The sequence below is a fragment of the Calonectris borealis genome, chromosome 3 (assembly GCF_964195595.1).
Source record: "Calonectris borealis chromosome 3, bCalBor7.hap1.2, whole genome shotgun sequence".
NCBI lineage: Eukaryota > Metazoa > Chordata > Aves > Procellariiformes > Procellariidae > Calonectris > Calonectris borealis.
In genome coordinates, this window is record NC_134314.1 from 85454870 (window position 1) to 85474550 (window position 19681).

Here is a 19681-nt window from a genome sequence, read left to right on the forward strand (position 1 = left end):
AAATTTTTCCTAATGTCCAATCTAAACCTCCCTTGGCGCAACTTGAGGCCATTTCCTCTCGTCCTATCGCTAGCTACTTGGCAAAAGAGACCAACACCCACCTCGCTACAACCTCCTTTCAGGTAGTTGTAGGGCGCGATGAGGTCTCCCCTCAGCCTCCTCTTCTCCAGACTAAACAACCCCAGTTCCCTCAGCTGCTCCTCATAAGACTTGTGCTCCAGGCCCTTCACCAGCTTCGTTGCCCTCCTCTGGACACGCTCAGCACCTCCATGTCCTTCTTGTAGTGAGGGGCCCAAAATTATCTAATAATCTAATAATCTCAATATGCTGTAATAAAAACCCCCAACTTCTAGCCAAAAACTCATAGCAGCAAAATATATCTCATCCAAAACTCCATGCTTCTAACTTAAAATTTCTTAACGGAGAGATGGCTTTTGTTGCATCCCTTGAAGGCTAACAAAAAGGCTTGCTCTAAAGGAGGAAGAAGTTTTTGAGTTAAGGAGCTCTTGTATAGTATGATTTGCTGGCAACTTTCTCCTTACATGTAACAGTTTTACTTTCACAATTTTGGGTTGTTTTGTTATTTTTAAAATTGTTATGGCATTTTATTTTTACTTGTTTTACCATTCTTCACTTTCAACAGTCGATTGATTGCAGCAGATCTGAAGCCTCTTTTAAACAGAATGGTTCGCATACTTCTCAACTTTATCCCGAAACAGATTGCTCTGACTGAGATTAGAGTAGGAAGCATGAACACTGCCCCTGGCCTACAGTGTAGCTTCACAGAGGAGAGCTACCTCTGTTCTCATTTTGTCCTCTCTGATTCCCTAAGTTATTGGTAGAAGTGAACTGTACATCCCTCTTGCCAATTGCCTAAAGAAGAATGTTCAAAAGAAGGGAATAAATTCTATCTGCATTTAATGCCTTGTTCAAGCCTTAAAGTAAATCTTAGCTTCATATTGCCATGCTGTCACATAATCACAATCTCTGCAATGTTTGGTACTGGGCAAAGTGTCCTCAAGGAGCAGCCAAGAGCTAAATTCAGTGGATGATGATTACCAATAAAAGTAAGCTTCCAAAGTGCCAAACACGTGTATTTCATTATGGTTATGATGGCTTCAGCAGAACCAAGGGGATTATCTGCCACAGATCAAAAATTCAATTTGAGATAGACTCAGTGCAGAATCTCAGGACAGAGCCTAAAAAAGTTATTCCAGTCTTAGGCAGAATAGTAAGTTGCTTTCTGTCAGGATAATATAAGCCTATTAAGCAAGTGAAAAAACAACGCTAACTGCTACATCCTTTGTGGGTGCACTGATTCCTGCTGATGGCATACGTGGCTCTGGAGATTCCTGTTCTCTGAACCAGTCAGTTCTAGGGTGTAGCTCTGTGAGGAGTTCCTGGAGAGGAAGATGAAAATTGTTCTCTGTGCCCCAGACCTGGGCAGCTCCTATTAGTATTGCCAGGCCTATGAAAGAGAGATTATGCTTTGAATGCAACCTGAGGTCTGTTTCTCAGCTGAATAATGTCAGAGCATATGAGGCTGGAAAGGATCATTGGATTATTTAAAATGAAATGTATATTTCAGGCCAATTAATTTAAAACTGTACCAATCTTCAGAAACTTGATAAAGCCTCAGACTGAAGCATTCTGGTTTTCAGGAGATCAAATTGCTTGTGCCACAGGAATAGCTGAGACAAAGATGGCTAGACACCTTAATTGTCTTTCATACCTGGATGTCACAGATGGATACTTGATCTTTCTCACAACAGAGGTTGATCCTGTTCCTGTGCTGTGCTTCTTGAAATGCTGAATGCCTAGATCACACATGTCTATACTGCAACACTTGCTTACTTGGAGGAAGAATATTGCAAAAAAGAGGGGAAGAATTACTGAGGGCCAGTGGAAGAGTGTGGACAATGCAACTGCTCCTGCCTTTCAGAAAGTCACACAGATTTTTGTCTTCACTCTTTCTTAGTGAACTGGACTACCATGATGCTGCAAGTGTCAACGATAGATGCCAAAAGATATGTGACCAATGGGACAGCCTGGGAACACTTACTCAGAAAAGGAGAGAGGCACTGGAGGTAAACCATGATCAATGATCAGCAGCTCAGCTGAGGTAGGGAGGGGAGAATGAACCATTTGTTCCAGGTCTGGAAACAGTGCCACTGAGCATCCACTTTGGCATCCAAACAGCAATAAACCCTTTCCTCAGATCTCCATTTCATTTTGGTGTGGTTTCATTTGCAAATAGATTGAATTACTCAGAGCAGACTTGTCTGTGCTCACCTGCCAAGGACAGTCCTAAAGCAGCAACAAACGGCATGTGGTTTATAGTACCACTCTTTGGGAATTTGATGTCCAGCAAGGACAACAAAAGCCATGAGGTGCTTACCTTTTCATACTTGTCTGAGCTGAATCAGGTGAGGTACAGGATAATGGCCAGCACTCGGTTAATTTTTTTGTTAGTGAGTATTCCAAAGCACTGAGATACTTTCCAAAACTTTGTTCCTTAAGAAAAGAGTCACACACATGCCAAAGTGGAAAACATATGTCTAACTCTTCCTTTTTATACTTACAAGAAATTACTAAAGCAAGATTAGCAGATTTTAATTGATTTGCAGATAGATTACAATAACAAAAATACTTAAAATATCAGTAGTGAAAAAGTCATTTCACCTGTTATCTTTCAAAGGTATACACCCCTTTTAACATGTTGGATATGAGAGTATCTTTACTGCAATTAGTCCTATTGCCTTGAGTGAGAATCCTTAAAGCAGGTGGTGAAATCAGTCAACAATACGATCAATTGCTTTTGAAAAGATGAGGCATGACTTTGCGCATGGGTGGGTATGTGTGTGGAGTTAGGTCTTGCCCTAGTAACAAAGGATTGTACCTTTCCTAACCTCTACAGAGGACGGAGAAATTGCTCGAAACAATTGATCAGCTTCACCTGGAGTTTGCCAAAAGAGCTGCTCCTTTCAACAACTGGATGGAAGGTGCTATGGAAGACCTACAGGACATGTTTATTGTTCATAGCATAGAAGAAATTCAGGTAAATGGTTATCTCTTTTTTGGCTTACAGTCATAGAGAAGACAAGAAAGGAAGCTTTTCCTTCTTGGAGAGTAGAACACGCGTAAGAAAAAAAACATATTCTGTCGTGACATTTCCTTTGTGATAGGCAATGTCTGCTCTATTATAAATAGGGTTCTTCATTGGTATGAAAGCATATTCCAGAGATCATGGAAGAACCGAAGGTCCTGATAAAGTCAATGAGGGCTGTTTCATGAATGTATCTACATGTATTATTTCCTGTATCTATAGATACATGTAGACAGGGTGTTTGGGAGGCTGAGAGAGGAGCTGTGCTTATTTACAGCAGATCTTCCAGATGTTGGAAGGAACATTAAAGTTTTCATGCTTTCCCTCTCTGTTTCTGATTTTAGAGTTTAATCTCTGCACATGATCAATTTAAAGCTACTTTGCCAGAGGCAGATGGTGAAAGACAGGCCATACTGTCAATCCAGAATGAAGTTGAAAAAGTTATTCAGAGTTACAGCATGAGAATAAGCGCAAGCAATCCTTACAGCACTGTTACTGTGGAAGAGATTCGTACCAAGTGGGAAAAGGTAATGTATGCTAACTACATAAAGGACATTGTAACATAATATTCTAGTTTAGGAATACTGAGAATAGTGAGAGAACTTTACCATAAACCTGCAAATTATTCCAAATCATCAGATGCCAGAACGAACTTTCTAAAGTATCTTATGCTCTCCCTTATGTTTGCTAGGCTTGTTTCACAATATCCCTTGCTCCCATCACTCAGTATTACCTATGTCCATTTTGGCTTTTTGGTGGGGCAAGAGAAGCACGTGTTGGGGCTCGTGCAGAGCTGGTGGCTGGCCAGTGGATGGGACAGGGGGTGCTGTCAAAAGAACAGAAAATGATTGTATTCTTTCTCTCAGTGTAAACAGTAGTTTGTGTTTCTCTTCTACCCAGCTGCTGCTTTTCACAAATGTTGTCAAAAATTAGCATCTTTGGGACTGTTAATGTTCTGTCCAATTAGACAGAAATTGGCAATTACCTTAAAAAATTACTGGGGAGGTATTAAAGAGAGGCTCTTAGAGCGATCACACAAATTTTATTTCATTAGGTACCAAGACAGATAATATGCTGAAAGTAAATGATTGTGTAGAATGCATGAATTTACCAAATACATAAACTTACACTGACAAGAACACACCCTCAATGGGTTATAAAACCAAGCAATAAATTCAGAATCTCCCAGGGCAATCCAGAAGGGTAAGCCAAAAAAAGCATTTGCGATGGATTAGAGATCTTCAGATATACACGATGGATGGAATGTGTCTCATGTTATCTTATTGTAATGGCTGTACTCAAATAAAATGTTTTGCACTGACTATTAGAACAATTACTTAGAGATTGAAAAATCATCTGTGTTTCAAAAGAAAAACAAAGTAACTTCTCTAATAACAGTTTAAGTTAAATAATTGTCTTGAACTTGAATCCAGTCAGAGGTGAGAATTTTGTCTCTCTCCATGTCAGTCTCTCTGGTCAGGCTACCCAAGACCATGTTAGCAATTTCTTATGTTAGCACAGAACTGGTAAATAAAATAGTGATCATGGTTTTGGCTTGTCCTTCTGATATCAATCTTCAGACCAATAAGAAAAATTAGTCACTGTAGGCTTATTTGTTCCATATGTTTTTAAACTATTCAATTGTGCCTACTCACACTTAGTGTTTTACCACTGTAACAGGTGAAGCAGCTGGTGCCTCAGAGGGATCAATCCTTGCAGGAGGAACTAGCCCGCCAGCATGCCAACGAGCGCCTGCGTCGCCAGTTTGCTGCTCAGGCCAATGTCATTGGGCCATGGATCCAGACCAAGATGGAGGTGAGTGTCAGACTCTCACGCAGAAGCTGACGAACAAAGTGTTTTATAATTTTTTTATCTCTGCTTTATGTACAGGTCAACAGCAATCTCCATGATAGTTCACAAGCTGTTTGATCCTGAAGTATTTAGCACCTGATAAGATGATTTTTAAAACTGTGGAAGCTTGTACAAGTGGTACCTTGATGGTGAGCAGGAGATGTAGTTTTGAAAAATCAATCACTAAACAATTACTACTTAGCTTCTGCTTTCTGTAAAGGAAAGATACCAGGATCACTGGGATCTCAATACTGATTTTAGAAATAAATGTGCCACATTTCTTTTGAAATGTGTTTTCTACAGTAAAATTTATTGTCTCCGCTGTATGAAGGTTTTATTACTATTGCTTCTTAGTATGAAAATACTACATATTTATGTGAACGTTGGTCAAATTAGCAAATCTGAAGCTTAAATTTTGCGGGGCGGGGATGTGTCTTTGTTTCTTTTGACAGGAAATTGCCCGCAGCTCTATTGAAATGACAGGGCCTTTGGAGGACCAGATGAATCAGCTGAAGCAATATGAGCATAATATCATTAACTATAAACACAACATTGACAAACTGGAAGGAGATCATCAACTTATACAAGAAGCCCTGGTGTTTGACAACAAGCACACCAACTATACTATGGAGGTAGCCATTTACTCTCTCTTGTACTTGTTAGTTTATTCTGCCCTCTTCTGCCATATAACTACCTTCCCTGACTTGAAGAGACTGCAACAAAGGATAGAATTTGGCAGACTTTCTGATAATCTCATAAGACTTGTTTTATTTTCACTTATTTTTACTTTCAGTGAAGAAGTACCCATTTAGAAACCAGTTCCATATTTTCTGAAGGCCATTTTTATTTGTAATGATCCTTGGTCGTAATATAGAGTTAGTGGTATGGAAAAGGTATCACATAAATATTTAGAGCTGATTTTTTGCTTACCCTACTTTTCATACTCTTAGAAGAATATATTTGATTCTTTAATAAATCAGTATTTTCTCTCTCATAGCACATCCGTGTTGGATGGGAGCTCCTACTTACCACCATTGCTCGAACTATCAATGAGGTTGAGACTCAGATCCTTACAAGAGATGCCAAAGGTATCACCCAGGAACAAATGAATGACTTCAGAGCATCATTCAATCATTTTGACAGGGTACAGTACTCCTGCTTTTTCTCAAATAGCAACACTTATTGTTCCCAAAAGCAAGTTTCTTTCCATTCCAAATGTAAGCCTTTTAAAAAACTGCAAACACAGTAGCAATGGGCTCTTTTTAAAACAGAAGAAAAGATCAGTTAACAAAAAATTTACAGCCTTCTGAAATCATAGCATTGTACAGATATGTTAAAGATTAATTTGTACTCTTTAAATATAATGCAAAATGATAGTTCTGCTAACATGGTTGAGTATTTGTTCAAATAACAGGTAGAACTGGATAAATCTATGTTTTGGAAAATAACGTGCCCCTTTATTTTAAGGCAATGCAGCATGTTCTATGTACTTGCTGGCGGCTTTCATCTCATTAAATTTAGCTGTAATCTGGATTACAAGTTTTTTTTTTTTTCCTTTGAATTGCAACTTGTTCCCCTAGAAATAGATTTGTGGGAAATATAGTTGGGGCACCCATAGCTGTCAAGGAAAATCCTTTATTTTTCTGGCTATATGTGGGAAATAAGAGGCTGGTTTTTTCAGTTATCTAGTCATGGATGAATAAAAAAGTAGGAATGAAAACACGTCTCTCACATGAACCCACCTTCAAAACCAAGTTCATATTTCAAATACCGAAAAAAGATTACCATAATGCAGCACTAGGCTGTTGTCTTTTTCCCAGTACAGATTCCTGTAGTTAGCAGACTGTGCTTAACCCCCGACTTACATTCTGTTATCACAAGTCAGCTCCTTCAAATCATTTCAGGCTATAGCAAAATGCCACTTTCTTTTCACTGACATCCTGTTTGTCCAGCTCTACCCAAAACGGTTACCCATACCTGGACTTATACTTGATGTGTATTGGATGCTGACAGTCATAGTTTGCTAAATATTCTTTAGAATATCCTTAATTTTTTAGAAAGAAAAGCAGAATTGCCAAACCTCTGCTTTTTGAAGAAGCACACAAGCATAGGAAAGGTTAGCTACACAGGAACCAGGAACAGATTTTATGGAAAATCTTAATGTGATTCTAGTGCAGCATAATTCCTTTTTGTATTTTCTAAGGAAGCAGAAGATAACATCGCAGAAGCAGAGATAAATTTCCTGGGGGTGGAAGGAAGTAGTGTACTAAATGGCTTTTCCAATGCAGTGGAGCAGATAACTGAGCAATTAGAGCTATTAAAACAAGACAGAGTACCAGGCCTGGATAAATTATACAGCAGTATTTGAGAGACCCTATTAAGGGAAACCAGGGACTTTGCACAAAGATTTGACAGCTCTCTAAAGATAAGGAAGCAAGGTGACTGAATCCTAATATATCTTACACTAGATGGCCATTTCTAGCATCCCTGTACTTTTGTAGTTCATAGATGAGTTCTCTGCCATGCTTGCGGCAAGGTTGGTTCAGTGGCTGAGGAGATATTACGGGCATCTCTTGGTACCCCAGAAGGTCTTGAATGGAGAAGCTAACTCCTACACCAACCAGCCCTATTGTTATGGATCTTTAGGCTTTGCAGGTACAGTAAGACTTTGAGATACCAAAGGTTACAATGGAGCAAGGCCTTAGGAAAAGCTGTATGGCCTGGAAGAGGCGCTCGTGTCACATAGCTGCAGGCAGGTTGGAGATGGGCTGTGACAATAAGGTGCAATACAGAAGCGCTTCCCCACTCCTAGATCCTATCCCTGGCTGTCTCCTTTCTTCAGGCTACAACGAGTCATGGCTTCAGGCAGTGTCCCTTCTGCCCTTGCTTCCGTTGCAGGAAGCCTGAGCGCCACGTCAGAAGCAGAAGGAGATAGAGGCTTGCTTCATCAGTTTCTATGGCCTCAACAACCTGGTCCTGGACTGCAAGTTTAGCTGCCGACCTTACCTTCCCCCATCACAGAGTAATCCAAAGGCCTTAAAAAAGAGGTCTGGAAGGATCGTGTTAAGGGAAAGACCATTTTGCATATGCCCCCTTTAGCATATCCCTTCCCTTAGCATCAGACGTGGGAAATTGGCCTAGAAGTACTTCTGCACTGACACAGTGCGGCAATTATGTTCTTAGTAGTATAATGCAAGCTAAAGAAAGGAAGACGGTAAGATCTAAAACCACTCAGCCATCAAGCCAGGCTTTCTGCAGGGCACAGATAGTAGAAACACTGATAAAAGAGAAACTGATACTGATTAAATTACACTGTAATTTAATGGGCAGATGAGACTCAATCTACACAGGCTAGAAGGAGACATTGAACAAACATGTTTGAAAGGCAGGTTTGTTTTTCATTTTTATATCCTTCCTATGTCCTCACACACTCAAATATTTAGTGTTGGTGAAAAACGGAAACCCACGGTGCTTCAGAGTTCCTTCAGGGTACACAGAATAATGAAGATTCTAAACTTGGAGTTTAGATAGAGAGGGCAGTAATGGATTTTTTTATGGTCTTGATTACCTTAAATAGAAATGAAGATGAAACTGGATCATATGAACATAAGCACTAACATGAAAAATACTGGGCTCTCCATGTCAGATGGAATTAGCAGTATATGTAAAAATTTTTTTGCGTTTAGCAACATTTCTGAATGCCTGCCATAGTTTAAAAAATACACTGAAAAAATTGGAGTGCAATTCACAGTGATGAATAGCCAGAAAAGATCCCCAAAATTAATACTGTCCCTGACGAGTAGGCTTTAAATACCTAAGCACAACAGAATCATTTATGCATGCAATAGCTCTGGCTTCTGTGGCATTTCTCCAATTTAAGACATATCTTAATGTTTGACTCTTAGTGTATGTTAAGGATGTCAGCAAAGTACTAATATGCAGAATAGCTCCCTTCTCCGTTTTAAAGCATGTATTTTGGTACACTTAAACCTAACAACGTTGTATAGAGTGCTTCTAGAAACAACTTCCTTTGGTTATAAATCTGAGGAAGGAACCCCCATCTTCCTCCCCAGTAAGAATATATGGAAAAGTAAAAATCTTACAGTTTATAATCCATTATGAGGCTTAACTCTGCAGTGGTTAATCCTTTGAAAGTGAGTTAAATAATTGGGTGAATTGTTTTAAATGGCTTCTTCATCTTGAATATTTGAAAGAAAACTATTCGGTATTTTACAAGTTTTTTTGGGGGCCACATGCCCCTGATTCTCAAACTGCACTGAGTAAGTGGGCACCATGCATATAAGAATTCCAAGGGCAGGAAGAGTTGTGTTTCTTTCAGTGCATCCACCAGCAAAGATGTGCTAGCACAGAAAGCGTTACAAATCATCCTTGTTAAAAGCAAGTGGTAAATATGCTATTTCCCTTGGGGCAAGGAGGCAGCTCTTCTGTTTCCAACAGACATGTATGCATGCTGGTACCCCAGAGGTTATTCCTGAGGATGCTGCTTGCTTGCCCACTACTCCTTGCTGGAGGCTGTGCCTGAAGGCACGTTCTAGTTGTAGGTATAAATATAAATCTTCAGCAGCGCTGGTATATTTCCTTCCTTAATGTGACTGCATAGAGAAAAAAAGAGAAAGTGGGACACAGTGTCTGAATCACAGAAGCAGTTTAGAAGCATTCAAAATGGTGCATAGCTGGATTATGGTATGCACACAAATTGGGACACCCACACAGATGTGTTGTCAGTCACTGGTTTTGAAGTCTTTTTATGCAGGCATTCCTTTTTCGGATTCAGTATATTTAGTAAATTCTAAACAAGATTGTGAAGTATGTGATAAATTATCTGGAGCTGCTCTGCATGTAATATCCTAACGGCTGTTAACATATTCTACTATCGATTCTTGTGCAAACTACAGATTTTAAGTAGGAGCTCTGCATACAGAACAATAGCATCATGCCACCCTATATTTTACTAACAGAAAAACAACAGCTCCCTATTAAAGGAACCACATGATCAGGTTTATGCAGGTCAATTAGCATTCAGGAAATGGAAAGACATATTTAAGAATGTATTACTATGACTCAGAAGCTCATTTGTTTTATAAGGCCACATATAAAACACAAAGGGGAAGGAAAAGATTTCTGGGGACTAATAATGAAACATGGAGGGAGATTTTGGTGTTTTACTTTGTATTGGCAGGAAAAGATGAAGAAGGCAAAGTTATTTATATGCTTTAAAAAACTAATTTCAGTGCTTAATGTTGGTCTGCAAACAATACAAATAAACACAAAGAGCCATTTCCCAATGAGCCAAGCCCTTGCATGGGCTTGATCTATCCATTAATTGCAAAATACCATTGTATCCCATGAAACTCTGATATACTGCAAAGGCAAAGATGCCTTTTTAGGCCATATATGATGCAGATTAAAAAAATTGACTACGAGAATGTGAGAACCTGCTATAGCACATGGCACAACTGCTTGGACCCTCACTGGGGAGTCCCACTTAACCAGATGCCGGTTGTGAGCTCTAGCACAACCATTGCGCTCCTCTCCTAAAGAAAATGGTTTCTTGGTAGATGTGCTGGCCTCTCTCACTCCCGTCTGCCCTTTGCTGTCTGTTGCATGACTACCACTGCCCTGTGTGGCTGGTTAGGAGCGCATGCACATACTGACCACGCACCCCCCTGGTGTAGTCCAATAGCTAATAGTGCTCTACCAACACCTGGTAGAGGAGGAGGAGGAACAGGATTTGGCTCTTAGCTCCCATTTTTATATCATTTTGTTTGCAGTCAAACAGTAATACCTTTGGCTTTAGAAATAAGGTAAAATGAGCTGACTTTACTCCTGGTGTGACCTCCCGTAGCCTGTCTCCAGGATGGTTTTGGAGCGTTTCAAGCCAGCCTAGATTAACATTTTCAGAATGATAAAATAAACCATTTTGAATGCTTTATAGCAGAAATTATTCTATAAAATAGAAATGTTAAAGGAAATAAAAACTTCACTGTGATTATGGCTTTTAACTAAATGCTGCTCCAGATTTGCAGCTTTGCTTTATCTCTCGTCATTGACTTCCCACTGTTATTTTTCATCTTCCCTTTATGGAGCTGGTGGAGGTTGATGCAGAGGGAGTCAATATAATAACAGTATGATATGTCAAAAATGCATGGTCTTATGAACTTAATAAGGCACCACTTCATCCTATTAGTATATTAAATAAACCCAGTGCATCTGTTAAAACTCCTGTAATTTTAGTTATGCATAACTATATAGAAATTTTCAAAAATAAATTATTCATCCAGCAGGCAAATATGTAGCAGACAGAAAACCTTGGATCTTCTCCAAACTGTCAGTCTGGAAAATCAATAACGGTAGTAATTTTTCTTCTTAGAACATCTCTTTAATTGCATACATGTTAACTCAAGCTGAAGTACACCTCTGATGAACAGGAAGAAAAAGATGAGTCAGTCTGGTTTTAAGAAGTGAATTTCTCGACCTGCAAAATGGAAGAAAATATTGGTTCAAAACAATGATCCAGTCTGATGTGGTGTTACTGGGAGCCATTTAACCTGGAATTCAATGGGACTTTTTTAAAGTCAGTTTTCAAAGCAAAGCCTTACTGTATAGATTATTAAAGAAGACAGATAACTGAAAATAAGTTATGTCAGTTATAAATTTATTTTGGATCTAGACAAGAAATCAATTGTTTTGTACTTCTACTCTCTTTTGAGATATGCATATTCAGTTGTTAAGTAATATTATCATATCAAGAGTGAAGTAACAGTAATTGAGTGGGGAAAAATGTTTTTCCCCGGTTCAGTGATCTTTTTGCTGCATCTCGCATACAATGTATGACAATAGAAAATGAAGGAAGCAAATGGCAGTTCAATAGAATAAAAACTGCCTTATCAGCAAAGATGTTAAAAAAGCACCTGTAGAGGAAGCACGGTTTTAACTCTGTGGTTGAAGGACCCTCTTCCACTAAGAAAAAACCTAAAGCATGAAACTGCAAAAGTTGTACACTTTTTAGGTAATTCGTTGCAATATGGTGACATTATGTTTCCATGAAGTTCTGTAAAAACATCGTTATTAACACAAGAGTAGAATGTTCTTTACTAATCAACTAACCTGATCTGTGATTTTTCTTTCTTTCCTTTCACCTTCCCAAATGCATGACCTGTGATGGGATGCTAGGATGAATCTGACAATCTACATTCTGATGAATTTAAAGCCTGCCTCATCAGTCTAGGACAGGTTGGAAATGACCTGCAGGTAGAGGAAACTGATATTGTTCTGTTTTCAGATAGGCCAATATAATAATAGCCAAAGAGATTGTGGGTTTAAACTCCAATGTATTGGTCATATGCTTTGAAAAGACAACTGGATTAGACGGACTGTCAGCATCACTTGGAGCCATATTTTCTATGCATGTTTCAAAGATTTGTCAGGTTGTTGCTTTTACGTGGTTTGAGATGTTTTGTTTGGACTCTACTAGATAACTGTGGGGAGCTCCTAAGCTTCTTGCACTCAGACTTTTGCTAATTTTCCTTTCCTCGGACTCAACACAAGCTCTCTACTGCTCTCTCCTGATTTAGGATGACAAAATTCTCTCCAAACCGCTACATTGTATCACAACACAGAGGAAATGTTTATTTAACTTCTTACTATCATGCCATTTAATGTTTACTCAGCCCTGAGCCAGGAACGCCACAGATATGTTATTGCCTGGAAAATGAGCAACCTCCTTTTATACAAGGTCTTCAACTGACCTCCTTCTAAGTCTTGCAAGTCTCATCCTTTAAGCCAGTATGCGCATCTCTCTGCTGTAGTCCAGGTCTTGATAGCCTGCAGTCAGAAGGAAAAATCCCTGTACTTATTTCCCATATGTCAGCAGACAGCTCTCATAGTGTACCTACCTTAGCCTTGGAGTGGAGTATTTGAAATAGTCAGTGATACACTATTTTCAGACTGTTTTTAACCGTACTTTTAGTTACTACAGCATCCCGTGCAGAACCTTTCAAAGACATTTGATATCAGGGAGGCAGCTTGAACATCTCCTGAGTTTGACTAGTTTCATAACAAACTTTTCTCCTTCCCCTTCTCTTTGTCTTCTCTGGTTGTGTTCTCTGTATTCTTGTCTCATTCACCTCCTCTTCTCCCTTATCTCTCCCCTGACCTTCCCTGATGTCACTTCTTGTGGTGAAAATGTCCGTTTCCTGTGTGTAATATGTTAGTTACTTCTTCCTCCTTTAAAACTGATGATGATTCTGGTGACCTGCTTGGGCAATATCAATGAATACTGTTCATACACTGGATCCAATATGCCAATGGTCTAAACTCGTCATCTCTCTGGAAATTACCTTGGATTCTTCAAACCTTCCCTTCTATATTCCTTACGTTGTTTTGGTCAATAGAGGAAGAATGGATTGATGGACCATGATGATTTCAGAGCTTGCTTAATTTCAATGGGTTATGATTTGGTATGAATTTTAAGAAACAATGGCAACTGATTCTGCTTACAGCTTATAACATTAACCACAGCAACACTAAAGCTTATTTAAATTGACAGAATACTAATAATATAATTTACACTAGAGATACTAGTTTCTTGTTTCTTTGCTTTTTCTCTATTTTCAAGTAGTTAAAAAGGAAGTTAAAAGTAAAACTAGACACTTGAAAACCATATTCTGTGGTCTGCTGCATTGCTTTTTGAATTAAGGAAGCTTTAAAAGTTGAAATTAACAGTTATTAAATGAATTTGTTTTTCTTTCTCCCTTTTTATCTGCATGAGGAAGAATGAGTTTGATGCTGTTTAATTCTCATAAACTAGCTTTCGGGGTTGCATTTGCTTTCCTTCACTTATTTATTCTAAAATTTTCCCCCCAGATTCACCCTTTTTAGTGGAAAAAAGTATTAGCCTTAGTTGAACTGTCCTATATTTGGCATGAAATTGTCAGAATTGTTTCCCTTACTTCTTAGTTCAGTGGGTCTGCAAGTACACTGCTTCTTGGGCTATTGTTTCACCTCCCTGTGCGGTACCTAAATTACAATGGTTTTAGGATGGGGTGGAAAATGAAGTGTTAAGTTAAAACAAGTTAAACAGGCACTGAGGGAGGGCCGGAGGGGAAAGAAGTTGTAGAAAGTTAATGGAAAGGTACATACTATGTATTTAGGACAAAGAATACATTTTTCAAAAGTGCCGAGTCCTGTTCACAAAAGGGGGATGGGCATTTAAGATCCCAGATTCACTGACTCTGGCATTTATGTTCCTAAGTCAGGAAGATACTTTAAAGACTGTGTAACCACTGGTCCCTGCTGGTTCATGAGACCCACAGGCTGTTGGCGGTTGATATTACGGTGACCTTTTTTTTTTTTTTTCTTTTGGATTCTATGAAAGGGTGAAGCTGAGTTTGCCCGAATCATGTCTCTGGTTGACCCCAATGGGCAAGGAACCGTCACTTTCCAGTCCTTCATTGACTTCATGACCAGAGAAACGGCAGACACAGACACGGCTGAGCAAGTGATAGCTTCCTTCAGAATCCTGGCTTCAGATAAGGTCAGTCATCGTGCTGCTGGCTGTAAGGATTCAATAGCTCTCCTATTTAGCCCTTCTTTGCTGAAAGTCTTACACAAGGCTTTTAGTAATAGTGAAGCTTTGTTTTCAGTTTGTAAGACTTCAGAGAAAGCACTTGCCTTTTCTCCTTGTTTGGAACCAAGACTCTTAGCTGAAATGGGTGCAGAATTCAAGGCTTGGTCTGTATACCCTTATATCACAGAGAGCCAACATAAAATTAGACATCTTAGACAAGACTTAGACAGTTTGTCTGTATAATGGGTATATTGTACATCAGGTTATTTCCACACAACAGCCTTGATTAGAGGGGAACTCATTCTGCCTTTCATGCTGTTGTCTGGATGTTTCAATGCAGAGTTTGGTCCTCTGGAACATTGCTTGGGTCAGTTGCACAAGACAATACCTAATTGTGAGCCATGTTGTGACTTGACAGCTCATTCAACAGGGCAATGCAATGTGGTGTACCCCTATCCTAGGAGGAGTTGGAGGAGGAGGCCTCCTCTAGTTACTGGGTACGTGGAGGAAGCTCCTCAATTTGGCATACTTTCCTCCCCACAGCCAGATCCACTGCCAAGTGAGTGGTGTATGAAAATGAAAGGGAGGATAATGGCAACACAAGAGCTTCTGGAGGAGTCAGGGCCATAAACAGTGCTGCCAGGAAACCAGTCCTGTGCTGTGGAGAAAGAGAGATCACAGCAGTACAGGTCTATTTGCCCAAGCTTGCTCTATTGATTTTCTCATTCTGGCTGTTTGTATTGATTTTGTGATCTCAGTTACTGTGGACCACATTTTGAATTCCAGACATGTTCTCAGTAGGAATTCATGTGGAAGATGAAAGCCAAGGTCTCAGGAAAAAAATGCTATTTTAAATAATGTCAAGTCTGTTAACAGAGGATATCCTTCATGTCACAACTGCAAATCATTAAGAGCAATAATGCATCTTTCGTTACAAATATGTTAGGACCTTGAAACTAACAGGGTCTGACTGAAACGTGTCTGTCCTGTCACTGCAGAAGGGGCAGCGGGGCACTTTAGAGATACTGACTACCTATCCATAGATGAGCTGTATCAGTAGCACTCTACCCATGGCTGCACAGTGCTTGGCAGCTAACATACACAGTCACATATCCTGAGACCAGATTTTGACCTAATCAGTTTGTTGATTCAACTCATCATTAGGGATGGAATTTACTGAGGAAAAGATTTGGTCTCAGGAAAATAGGCAGGTTATTAGTCACAGCTACAGAAAATAAACATATTTTGTGTCTTTGAAGAATACATACTGAATTTGTCAATCCTTTCCCCTCCTCCCAGCCTTATATCCTGGCAGATGAGTTACGTCGAGAGCTGCCTCCTGAGCAGGCTCAGTACTGCATCAAGAGAATGCCTCCATACACCGGCCCAGGTTCTGTTCCTGGGGCTCTGGATTACACCTCTTTTTCGTCAGCACTGTACGGAGAGAGCGACCTCTGATTCTGTAATTGGCCGTATTCATGGTAGACACTAAAAATACCCACCTTGTTGCCCAGATTGCTTCTCAAAAGCTTTGACAAGCTGATTTAAAAATGAGTTTTACAAATACAGTAGGTACCGTCAGTGTAAAGTGCTAGTAACTAAAGTAACTAGTGTATATTACAGTGTGTGCCACGCTAGATTTCTGCATTGTTGGTTTTAGGTTGTCTGTCCTATACAATGCTAGAAAATATATTAAACAACCTGCAAGATATTAACTTTCTCCATTCACAAAATAGAATGTAAAACCTAAGAACATTGAAACTCACAAAATATTTCTCCATTTTCAAAATGTTTCAACGCCACATGTGCTTCTTTTACGATGTCCATAAAACTATGTTAGAAGTCATGCTTTTTTCTTTCATAGAGCAATATTATTTTCCTCTAATGATTTCTGATTTTGTATGCTTCTACTGGTGGAATTTAATAAAATACTAAAATGCAGTTTTTCAGGGGAGAAATGTATCAACCAAGTAAACTACTTAACTACGAAAATAATCCAGAATGCTTTTGTCTCTTAAAGATGGTTTTCTCTTATCACAAAGAGTTGTAATATGGGGGGGGAAGCTGAAAACTGATTAAATTGCAGGTTTAGAGTTCTGTAAGCAGTACTTTTCTTTTAAGCCTTTAACTTTTACAGCTGAGGGAGTACAGCTTTTATAATCAGAAATAATAAGGAAGCTAATTTCATGTGAGCTGTTTTGTTTTGAAACCCTCATTCTTGTCTGTGTTGGACAGTCTTTGTTTCTCAGTATAAGAAAGCCAGTCCCTTGTTGTATTAGTGGGCAACATTCATCTCTATCCTGCATAATGCAAAACCCTATCTGAGCAAACGTAGTGTGGTTGTCTTGCAGCTTTAACTGTTCAGTGCTCAAATTAGAGTTTGTCTTGACTTCAACTGGATCGCAGGCAGTTCTGTCTGTATTATGCTCCTATGCGCTAGTTGTTGTACTGTTTTTTTTCCATCTTGAGAAATGATAGAGAAATAAAAGCAGTAACTTTTTTACTTGAATCCTACCGACACTGAGGAAATGCAATGTAATCAAACAAAACCATTTACAAATGGTGAAGTGAGCTGTGCAGCCCAGTGCTATTAAAGCAATGATGTGCCTATTAAATAAAGTCTGCTTTTCAAAACCTTATGAGACTCTGTCATTGGCAATCATCTAGTGGTTCTCTCTAAGAACTGGAAATATTTCTGAACACTAAAGGAGGTTTCAGTCTGCTAAAAGTAAAAGTTCAAAAAGTATGTCATGCATGTCTATACACTGTGTTTGCATGAACAATGGTCACTACGTGCTGGAGGGACAGGTATGGCCTCATGAAGTGAGGTAGAGCTCAGAATGAGTGGGACAGAGTTTCCATTTAAGTCACCTGAGCACAGATGTCCATAGCTTGTTAGACTCCTCGCTTAAATTGATTTCAGTGAGACTTAGGCACTAATGCTTTTGAAGATGTTGGCCTTAACTTTTCTGTATCTCTCTTTTTCCTCATGTGCAGATGTTAAGTATGTAATGATGCTTTCACTGGCCTTTGCTTTGAAACCTATGAATGATTCAAATTCGTTCCTAAAGCAGGCACCCTGCAGGTAAGGTGCATGTGATGGGAGCAATTTCAAAACAATCCCAGAGGAGGTAGGCAATGACCGAATACCTCTTCCTCCTCCACCTTGTGTACAAAGGCCGGCAGAGGACTTACAGAAATACTAGGGCTAGAATCACATCTCCTACAGCGCATGTGCTGCCTTGCACACAGGCAGTAGCTGCTACTGCCGCTGCTGATACTGACGTGGTGCAGTGCCGTCTCTTTTTGTGATGACAGTGCCCGTACAAACTAAGTCGGGAAGCTCTGCCTTACAGCAATGGCATTTCCAGCTAAATGACTGAAGGCCAGGCTGAATCCTATTAAAAAATAAATCTTTATATCTCTCATTGTCACAGTTTAATGCAGCTGGAAGAATAAAACAGTGAGCTTCCAAACATGGCACAGAAAAAAAATCTCAGTACTACAGGCAGGATTATGCTAAAAATTGGCACAGAGACAGTTTATATCTGACGCTTTCTATTGGGTGTCATTCATATTCTCCACCTGCTAATTTTTATATTGTGTTATTCTTCCTATTTTTAATAGTATGGAAGAGACTTCCAAACTCCTCCTTTAGCTAAATGTTTTGTTGATCAAAGCACGTGAGAGATAACGTTATCAGGAGCAAGAGAAAAAGCCTTTTGCCAAGTAATTTTTTTGTTCCCATATCAGGTTTCTAATTTCTAGAGTAGAGTGAACAGAATCAGTGGCAGAGCGCTGCAGGGATTAATTACCCATCTGTACTTGCCTAAAAATGTTATACCATATTTATGTCTTTCAATATGTCTTTCACGTAAAAAAAAGATGTATCATAAAGTTATTTCTCCCAGCACTTAAAGCAAGCTGCGTTATTTTACCCTGAAGTGGGTAAAATTCAAGGTTTTTAAAACATTCTCTGGTCAAGTTCAAGGGCAATGGGTTTAACAGAGAGATTTCCTTTTCCTCTAAGGCTCCATTTTGAGTAGGTGGCATTTGTATTTTTCTGTAGAATCACTCTGTTCACACTGGGAATCAGTGGCTTCAGTGGCACTTTCTGTCTCCGCAATTCTGGCAGCAAACTAGTTTTACTATTAAAAAAGCACAGTAACTGAGCCCAAGGTAATGAATGTACCAATTACAGGGGCCAAATCAAGGTTCAACAGGTGAAGGTACAGCATTATTTTGATGATCATGTGAATGAAGGTTATAGAATAAATTAAAATTCAAAAAAGTCAGTAAGGTTTTAAGTAACGCGGGTGTCTTCTGTGACTGTACATGGATACAACAGTTCTTTGAAAAACTTCCTGCCAAGATAATCTTGATTTTGTAGTAATCATTTTCAGCCACTGATCTTCAGAAAGGTGCTGATGCAGGTAGAACACGGTGTTGTCAGCTCCGTGCCACCTTCATACCTCCTTTCTTCACACATAGAGTTTCCAGCCCTTTTCTTACCTACTGGCCACAAAAGGCTTGGATCAGAGCTGCACTTAGCGGCTTGTATTTTCATCAGAACATCCTGTTGTTCAGTTTGCCCTCTTATTGGAGGAGACCATGCTCTTTTATTCAGGTAGTTCCTGGTGTCTGTAGAGGTTATCCCAGACACAAGTGGTCTCAATGAAGGAGGAAAATAGTTCCTGTTAGCAGCTGGATTTGGAGGGTTAGCAGTTTCCTTTTTTGATTTAAATGGCTTGTGGTTGAGAGTAATTCTGTAAGGAAGTAATTGATCGTTGCTAGTATATGAACAGGCCCTTAGGAGCATGCCTCCAGCATTGGCAATGGTGTCAGTATTTTTTGGTGTGCTTTTACAAACAGTTCTGGTAATATTTAGATGAGAAAATAATACTTAGATAAGAGGTGACACTTCTTTGAAGAACATTCATCACTTAATTTTGCCAAATCCAAGTCCTTGGTCCTCATCTTCTTCAGTGGGACTGTGCCTCTTGGTGTCATATGGAGTTCTGGACTTTTAAGAGAGGATCAAGTCTGACGTCATTCTTCAACAGAAATAGGAACAAAGTCAGTGAAAGTCTGATATAAACAAAGAAAGCAGGGAATAATCTCATGAAAATTACTTA

At 39.3% G+C, this 19681-nt stretch overlaps 1 protein-coding gene across 7 annotated transcripts in view; it reads left to right on the forward strand.

The window, feature by feature from the left end:
* The window catches only part of ACTN2 (actinin alpha 2), a 67214-nt gene extending 50029 nt beyond the window's left edge, over nt 1-17185 (forward strand). For 3 of the 7 annotated variants that reach the window (XM_075146523.1, XM_075146520.1, XM_075146522.1), the window contains 9 exons: nt 1979-2087; nt 2918-3058; nt 3451-3633; nt 4787-4921; nt 5410-5589; nt 5955-6101; nt 13372-13437; nt 14355-14513; nt 15846-17185. In XM_075146523.1, the coding sequence (XP_075002624.1) occupies nt 1979-2087; nt 2918-3058; nt 3451-3633; nt 4787-4921; nt 5410-5589; nt 5955-6101; nt 13372-13437; nt 14355-14513; nt 15846-16004 (1279 nt within the window). In that variant the 3' untranslated portion in view covers nt 16005-17185. Of the gene's footprint in view, nt 1-1978; nt 2088-2917; nt 3059-3450; nt 3634-4786; nt 4922-5409; nt 5590-5954; nt 6102-12151; nt 12230-13371; nt 13438-14354; nt 14514-15845 lie in introns of all 7 variants that reach the window. The other 4 variants (XM_075146526.1, XM_075146524.1, XM_075146521.1 and 1 more) reach the window with 4 other exon arrangements.
* Nucleotides 17186-19681: the final 2496 nt, after the last annotated feature.